The following is a 9,417-nucleotide window of genomic DNA, read 5'->3' as shown; positions in this document are numbered from 1 at the left end:
AGCCAAAATTCATTGGCATTTTCTCTGAAAGTCCTGAAACCCCCTATGTCGTCACGACATAACTCGTAGTGACCGACAGATGATGCTTCGAACCATGCTTCGGTAGGGTTGAAATGTGCGTATAAATGGCAATCAAGTTAGCTACCTTTTGTTGTCATTCCAAGGTAAATCAAAGCTTAGCAGAAAGATGTAAATATAGATGTTTGACTAAGCATCACATATACGTAACTGTATTTACGTAACTGCTGAAATTAGACTGTTGTGATAGCAAAACAAATCTTTTCATATTCATATATGAGAATATTTTAGGTACTGTATCAAAAGTTTGTAAATGCAGGTTTAATTGTTTTGTGAATAGGGCGCTGATGGTGTTTGTTTTTGCCTTGCTACTAGCAGCTGTGTACAGTAGTAAATACAGTAAGGATGAGTATCCTCAATGTGTCAACTCTCATGCTTCATATTGCCCTGACTGTCTGTGACAAAGGGCATCATAGAATATTCAACAATATACACTACTGCTGTGCAAGATTCTGAGGCCACTAGTAAATACTGCTATTTTGCATTTTGCCTTTTAATTTAACTCATTTTATTCACCACAAATTAATTCATAAGTGAATCATTTAAATTAATTTCAGAATGTTTTCTGCACCAGTTAGTATCAAACCTGACAATCATGTTCTCATATTCTCATTTATCTTGAATATTTCTTATTTGATGTCATATCATTGCTGTTTTACATTTTAAAAATCATGCAACGTTGTGTTTATTTCCAGGTTTTGAATCCAAGATTGTCAGTGTGATCTCAGACGCTGTGTTTGTTTTTGCTCTGCTACTAGCAGCAGAGAACAGAAGTGACTACAGTGTAAGCCGGGGAATCTCTGTTTTCAAGCGTTGCTGGCAGCTATCCCCCGAGAAATACAGTGTATGAAAGAACGGAGTGTTGAAGAGAGAACAAAAGACAGTAACTGAAAAAGAGAGATGTTTGTACGTGTTTGTATGTGATTTGCTCCTAAGCAGTCATGCATATGATATAAAGTATCTTAGAGGGAAAGACCTTCAACCCACATTGACAAAACTTTTTTTTTTTGGACATGTATCACAGAAACACCATAGTATTCTTTGAAGTACCATGAAATACCACATTAATACCATGATGGATGAATGTGGTAATCTTTCAGTGTTGTTGTTGTTGTTGTTAATTAAAAATAATACAAAAACTATTAAAAATCATTAATTGAAACAAAGCTGAGATATAGAGGATGAAAAAAAGATTACAAAAAAAAAAACTTTGGCAACTAGTTAAAATATAAGATTATGTTGAAGTACTAAATGACTTAATAAAAAAGACTGAAATAAAAACAAAACAGGGTCACACTTTATTTTAAGGTCCGATTTTCACGATTAACAAACCATTAACTATGACTTTTACCTCAATAAACTCCTAATTTTCTGCTTATTATTAGTTAGTAAGGTAGTTGTTAAGTTTAGGTATTGGGTAGGATTAGGGATGTAGAATATGATCATGCAGTGCTTTATAACTACTAATAAACAGCCAATATGTTAATAATAGGCATGCTAATAAGCAACTAGTTAATAGTGAGAATTGATCCCTATACTAAAGTGTTACCGAATGTTCCTTTTCAATAAGAACATCTCCAGCTTTAAAATAAATATGTTAAAATGTAATGGCCAGTCACAGGCTTCAAGGTCACAGACTTTTGACAGATTTTATTTCTCATATATTTAGAAGGCTGATTAACTTATAAAGTATTATTTGATAACCAGTAGAAACATAAAAAAAACATAAAAATCAAAATCACATAAATTGACAAAAAAAACCTTAAACTAAATATAAAATGCAAAAACTAAAAACTTAAACTAAAAACCTGAAAATATAAAAATAAATTCACACAGTACTTTTTTGTAATTACAGTCTGTTAAAAATCTGAATAAATTGATTTACAGACATTTACAAACAAAGATTTATGAATATTTACAGATAAATGTTTAAAATTCTGTCCTCTGAGTATCCTCTTCTAATATTCATGTTTGTTTGTATTTTCTGTCACAGATACAGAAGCAGAGAGAAATGCTCTGAAAGAACATGTCTATCCCAAACTCCGAGACTTCTGCAGGGAGAACTATGGCATTGAATTCCAGGTATTCCAGGTGTCACTTTTCTGTAAATTATCTACAGCAACCATTAAGCTATGATAAACAGATTTCTTTGTCTTTTTTTTTTTATTTCCTAACCTTCTGCTTTCTTCTCGCTCTGTTGGCTGGGAAGATAAAGTTTCTTAGGGACTATTATGTGATCTCAACACTGATATGTCCATGCAAGACGAAAGTATGTGTCTTTTGTATTTACCCTCAGGAGCATGGCCAGAAAAAATCCCTTTTTCTCTTCCCCTCCTCTCTTCTAGAGTGGTATTTACAATGCAAATGGTTTGTTGTCTGAGAGAATGGAGCAGTGGGGAGATTTTTATCATGCAATTTGATAAACAAATGCAGTGCCTAGAAGAGGGACCATGGCCATTGGCACAGACAGTGCGCTGAGATTTAACTGAGGCTACATGGGTGTGGGGCTTGACCTGATTTCAAGAGCATCCCCTCAAGAAACAGATCTAAAACAGATCATGTAAGATCATGCATTGTTAAACGCAAGCCTGCTCAATGATTTTTAGTCTGTTTTTAGTGTCACTGAAAACATGACTTTAAAAAAGTGACTTTAATAATCATGATAGTCATGAATAATCATGAAACTTTTTTTTTTTTTTTTTAGATTTACTGAACATTGCATTTAACAGTGTCATTAAATTATTAGTGATGAAGATGAAGAAGTAACAGATCTTTGCTTCCGAATTGTGACGTACATCTGAAATTTGATTTTGAACTTTTGATTGGATGGGTTAGGTGAATCCCTAAGCCCCATTCATGCTGTCAGAGACATACGTCAAAACGACATGATCCCATTCACATTCAGCAGAGAACTGCCAACTTTCAGTGAACACTGGAGACGATGCAAGTGTGTCCAGTGATGCAACAAAGTAGCAAAAAGTTTAACTCTATGCAAATGAACAGCACATTTCAGAAGCAACTACAAAATGGGAGTGAAGTCAGTGTGTGAGCAGGTCTTTAGTCATAATACCAAAATTGTCTGTATAAACATTAAATGTTACCAAATGTCAAATTAAAATCCTAAACTTATAAAATATGTACCAGTAAACACAGTTAAGACAAGTAAACAGTCAGTAATAAAATGAAGAACAAAGAAACAATTTGCAAGCAATATGACAAAGACATTAATGAGGTAAACAGTGCTTGTTTTTCTGATGTACCTAGCAGCAGCATTCGACAATAGACATTTTTCAAGTAAACAAAGAAAGTAACATAACAAAGAAAGTAATCAAAAGTACAATACAACTACTTAAATTATTGGCAGTCTATACAATAATACTGATTTAGTACTGTAAATAAAATGAACTGTTATCAGTAAAATGTTGCTTCTCTATGAATTTCTTTAGTTCAACATGCTTTATATCTAACAAGTTATCCACCAGTTGCAATTGTCAATATTGTTTAATTAATGCTGCATCATAGACAGCAGCACTTCTTTTAGATTGTTTACGCTGTAAGAACTAATGCACATATTTGTCACATCAGATTTTTACTTTTTCCAATCTGTTTACTATTTAAGACATAACTGATTATGTTTACATTGTGTTTATACTGCGTTTACATTTCTGTGGAATAGATCTTTTGATGCCATTAACTGACATACTTCAGCTTTAAGTTACCTCTTCTTGAGTCCTGGTGTAATCTTCTCCTCATCCATCATCATAGATGAGCCATTATATCACTGCTTATCTTTTCATGAGTATGTCAGTTTATGCACATCAGGTGTGACTGATTTGAGAGTAAGATGTGACATCAAGGTAAGTCAGAAATAATGGGTAAAATAAACATTTCTTCAAATATGAGATTTTGGGATGGAAACTAGTCATGTCCTATTGTGATCACATTGCTTATAAATTAAATGATTATAAGTCAAGTGGGCTCATAACAGCGCATACCTGGGTTGAATCATTCCTTTCAGAAAATGAAGTGTTTTGAATCACAGAAGTGCACATTTAGTGCAGTTCAGTGATTTAAAATATTTGATTGAAAAATCACTGAACAGATATTACATATCAAATTTTGCCACTATTTCACTGAAAAACAAAAACAGAAAACATACGTTCTTAATATGCATCAGTACTTGTTTTATTTTCAAGTAAAAATATTGAAACATTCTTTTTAATTAATTTAATTTTAAAATTTAAATTTAAATATGGAGATATTTTGGCTTAAACTTACAACAATAAATGAATTCATTTATCAGTTTTAATTTTGCATCTGAAGTAAATGTGTCTTGTTTTAAGGATGTTTTTAATATCTTACTGGATATGTTGGTGAATGAATTACCTTTTTAAATTACATTTATCTCATTATTGTTTAAGCTAAACTGAGAGGAAAACAAAGTTAGTGTCAGAGAGGACGAGGAAAACTGAAAGAATTAGGGTGTGAGAGAGAGAGAAGGTGAGAGAGAAAAGTGAGAGACAGACAGAAAAAGAAGGGAGTTCTCTCAACCAGAAAATATGATGTGGCAAATTGCGATTCTTTCTGGTCACTGTTATTTGATTCTATTTCCTGTGGCGTCCCTGAGAGGAATGGATGCTGGATAGAGTGTGTCTGTGTACATGCGTGTATGAGGCTATATTTCTCAGCCCAAGGCTTCATCCCAGTCACAGCACACACACACATGCACACACACACACACTCAATCCCCTTAGCAGTGGCGGGATCAGGCCTGGAAACGCTGTAACATGACAGTGTGGGACTCTGATAGGTTTTCACAGTGTGGGGAGTGAATTACGGAGTATACCATAATCTGCTTTATATATGAAAAGTTATAATGATAAGACTTTCTTTTTATTGAGTTGCAGTCCATTTTTGAAATTATTTTTACACTTAGCATGCTATATTGTGTTTACTCTTGGTGTCAGATTATATTTTAATCAGTCATTCTTACAATTGATTATATATTATGAGATTTGACCTTCTCCTTCTTCTATTTCCTGATATTGAAATATCTTACTGCAAAACATAGCCTAATCATTTATATTAGAGGATGTCTGATAGTGGATTTTTGCGGATATGGAAAACTAAAATCGGAAAATAAGGCTGATAACTGATTCATTGAAAACCCCAAAAGCTTATTTGTTCAATCTTTCAAAATCTTTCATGTCCCTTCAAACAAAACAAAGCTCAAACAGATCAAAAATGGATGATCTCTTCTCCTCACATGACCCCCACATTGTCTCGCTGTCTCCACAGACCATAGAGGTTCACACTTAAACCATTTCAACAACTGTGTAATCTGTTCACTATCTCCCGATGAGCTTCCAGTCAACTTGATCACATCAACACAGGCCCAGTCTTCAAGCATCACACACATAAGCACAAAGTCCTGTTTTCATACCAACGCCACTTCTTAATGATGGGCTTAATAATCAAATGAGAGCGCAAGAGAGGAGCTGTAGGCACTTGCAGATCGCTGGTAATGCTGTTTGGCTGCCATGACGACAGCAGCAGAGGCGAGGTTTGATTACAGGGCTGGAGTCGAGTCTAAATGTGTCAGGTAGCCTACTGAACTCACTGATTTGCATATAAACACATTTGTATAAATGTTTATTAACTCGTGTGTTTGGTACGACTAAGTTGGATTCACAGGAGTTAAGCGATTGTGATTAAATGTCGCCCTGCACAATATACACACACAGTAATAATGATTTCTGACAAATTACTGTTGTTACTGCTGAAAAAAAAATGAAATTCAAGATGTGAATATGTTAATATATGTTAATATATCTAATAATTAATTGATAATTAATTTTTTTAATTGACAGTATTGGCTTAAAGTGGTGGTTTAATTAGAATGTTCAGTCACACCTATTAACAAACCATTAACTATGACTTTTGCCTCAATAAACTCCTAATTTGCTGCTTATTAATAGTTAGTAAGGTAGTTGTTAAGTTTAGGTATTGGGTAGGATTAGGGATGTAAAATATGGTCATGCAGAATATATATTTTATAAAAAAAATTTATTTAGTACAAATAAACAGCCAATATGTTAATAATAGGCATACTAATAAGCAACTAGTTAATAGTGAGAATTGGTCCCTATACTAAAGTGTTACCGAATGTTCCTTTTCAATAAGAACATCTCCAGCTTTAAAAGAAATATGTTCAAATGAAATGGCCAGTCACAGGCTTCAAGGTCACAGACTTTTGACAGATTTTGTTTCTCATATATTTAGAAGGCTGATTAACTTATGAAGTATTATTTGATTTACACAGCATTTAGTCTGGGCCATGTTGTTACACCACATGGTGTAGCATAATACAGAGAGTCACAATGGAACCTTTCATTCAATGGCTTATTATAGACGTTTCAGGAAAATCTAAACAGATAAAAAAAATGCAAAACACAAAAATATACAATTTCTGAAACTAACAAATTTATATAAAATATACAGATAATAATGTATGGCTAACAATTACTATAACAAAATAAAAGACTCTAATGTATTCATTTATGTGCAATGCCTTCATCTCAAAAATCCAGTTACCAAACCAGTGGACAGAACTAAGTTCCTTGCAGTTCCTAAGGTCCTTGCACACTGAGTCCGAAATTTTCGTTCCGAAATTTTCGCAAATTAAAAAATAAATACAACCTTACATTGTGTCAATCACGTTTACACACTGCCTCCGAAACTTTCGTCCATCTTAAAAAATGTTCTGCTTTTTCGCATCCAAGCAATTTCAAGCATTTTGAAAGGAAAGGATGACGAATAAAAAAAATAAATAAATAAAAAACGCATACGAAAATTTCGGACTCAGTGAGCAAGGACATTTAGTCCTTTTTTGAACTAGATACAAAACTACTGCTGGACTTTTGACTCAAATTGTGATTGTGGCCAGTCTCTTCTACATCTTTTGTTCTGTTATTGTGATCAAATGAATGTCCTTCAGAGCTTTCCTGTGGAACTAATAGATTTTGTGACATCTAGAAAAGGTGCGTTTACACAGGAAAGTGTATCAGTGGAGAAAAAGGATATTAGCAGTTGGTGCCTGGGTTAATTGCCTTGCTTAAGGTCATAAAGGTGGTAGAGTGGGATTATGACCTATGTAACCATCATTTGGTGGCTCGTTCACTCCTCAGCAGGCTATGAATCCAACCCCAACCCCTTCAGTCACCCTGGGAATTCATGGCCTGTTGTGTAAGTGCTCCATGCTGGCGAGAGCACATTGGATCTGTCAGCACTCATTGGAGCTTCAGCAGATGAGAAGGTGAGAAAAAGGGATGGAAAACAGCCGAAGGGTAAACAGAAAGAGACAGAGAGAGATGAAAAGATAGAAGGACTGAAATACAAGCGCTCATTCCTCACGGGGTTTGGAGGTTACGCCTCACTGTTGGTGTGCTGATCCATGGGCTTGTGTGGAATTGAGGTGGCTTCTACATTTTCAGCTGGAGCGCATCGATTAGCCATTTGAAGAAAAAAATGGCCATTATCATTCCAGGCATAGACATGATTGATGTAAAGGTTTTATGGTTTTGACATTTGGCTGCTCTCTCCTCACGTCTCTCTCTCTGTCTCTCTTTCTCTCTCTCTCTCTAAATTGAAAAGGCAAGCAGGCAAGGCAGCTGGTTGCCATAGCAGTAGTCTAATTGCAGAAGCACTCAAGAGCAGTGCATTGTGGGTAGTTTGTGAGATGAGATGAAGGCATGGAGATTGGTGACTGCACCGAGGGGTTGAGGAACATGGTTCTCTCTGCAGGGTGGGTAAGCTAACAGCCTCTTAAATCAGGGGACTTCTGACAGGCCTTTTTATTCCTTGCTTTCTGCCTTTTGCTATCTTATGGTTTTCATCTCCTGGCGTGCCTCTGTTTCGCACCTACTTTTGCTCTTGTAGATGCTTGTGTTGTCTTATTCTCTTATTCTCTTCTTGTTTTCGATAATCGAACGGTGTAAGCGTAAGATATAGTGTTCGACCAATGTACACGATGGAGAATCATATTTCTCTTCTAATTGGCTCTTAATGGGGGTCATCAGTTGACTCATTTGTCTTCTCTTAAAGTGATACATTCATGTAGAGGTAGGAGCCAGAAGGATGATAAATCATAACTCGTCTCAGGAGAATCTGTGGGCCTTTTCATCGGGCTGAAACTGGCAACTGCATTGTAAATGATGTTTGTATCCTCCGCTCAATCGTTTTGGATCTCATCATGAAATCTGCTCATAACTCTGCGATTTCTAACCAATTGACTCTTGTGCTGTTTACCATTTAGATGATCGTTTTCTATTTAGCAGAAGTAGTGATCGCTGCAGGGAGCCAAAACAAGCTGAATCTTAGATTACGATTTCTGTTTACAGTATAGCTGTTTGTAGATATTTGTAATTTATGGAAGCATATAGGTAGCAAAATTCTACCCATTTGCTACCCATATGCTTCCATAGTAATTATATATGGGTTGTTATACTACTTAAGAATAAAGAGCAACATTTATACCCCATTTATACGTACATACCCCATGTACATCTAAAATACGCTATGAAATTTCGGTCACAATTTATTTTAAGGTCCTGTTCTCGCTATTAACAAACCATTAACTATGACTTTTGCCTCACTAAACTCATCATTTGCTGTTTATTATTACTTAGTAAGGTAGTTGTTAAGTTTAGGTATTGGGTAGTATTAGGCAGGGGCGTAGATTACGCGGAGGACGCGGGGGATGTGTCCCCCCCACTTTTAATATTTATATATATATATAACATTTCTGTCCCCCTCACTTCTGAAATGATGGCTACGCCCCTGGTATTAGGGATGTAGAATATGGTCATGCAGAATTTGTACTTTATAAGTACTAATAAAAAGCCAATATGTTAATAATACCCATTCTAATAAGCAACTAGTTAATAGTGAGAGTTGGTCCCTATACTAAAGTGTTACTCAAACCAGTAGAAACATAAAAAGCATAAAAATAAAAAAATTATTAAAGGCAAGCACATAAATTGACTAAAAAGTGTTACTGGAATTATTTTTTTATTTTATTTTTTTTAGGCACTCCCTTTTGATTAGAACTACCTTGCTTCCTCAGAAATGCATTGATAACCTCTAATCAATGCAATTTTAAAATTTCAAGTTTGAGAAAGAAGTCCATGCCTTGCTTATATTGCATAATTCAGTCTGATATAGGGCTGCACGATAAATCGCATGCCATATTTAACGCGCATCTTAATCCGGTTCTGTAATCAGCGGTAAATCTCCATCACCTGCGTGCTTTCACATTGAGCAGCATTAACTACACAGAGC

At 35.1% G+C, this 9,417-nt stretch overlaps 1 protein-coding gene across 1 annotated transcript in view; it reads left to right on the top strand.

Moving 5' to 3' along the window:
- Positions 1-423: 423 nt before the first annotated feature.
- The window catches only part of LOC107658331 (NACHT and WD repeat domain-containing protein 2-like), a 47,987-nt gene continuing 38,993 nt past the window's right edge, over positions 424-9,417 (top strand). Inside the window, exons 1-2 of the mRNA XM_016446848.1 lie at positions 424-475; positions 2,072-2,160. Coding sequence (XP_016302334.1) covers positions 424-475; positions 2,072-2,160 — 141 coding nt within the window. The remainder of the gene's footprint in view (positions 476-2,071; positions 2,161-9,417) is intronic.

This window comes from Sinocyclocheilus anshuiensis, unplaced genomic scaffold (assembly GCF_001515605.1).
Source record: "Sinocyclocheilus anshuiensis isolate Anshui unplaced genomic scaffold, SAMN03320099.WGS_v1.1 scaffold69, whole genome shotgun sequence".
Taxonomy (NCBI): domain Eukaryota; kingdom Metazoa; phylum Chordata; class Actinopteri; order Cypriniformes; family Cyprinidae; genus Sinocyclocheilus; species Sinocyclocheilus anshuiensis.
The sequence above is the reverse complement of the archived record's forward strand: the minus strand, read 5'-3'. Positions and strand labels throughout refer to the sequence as shown.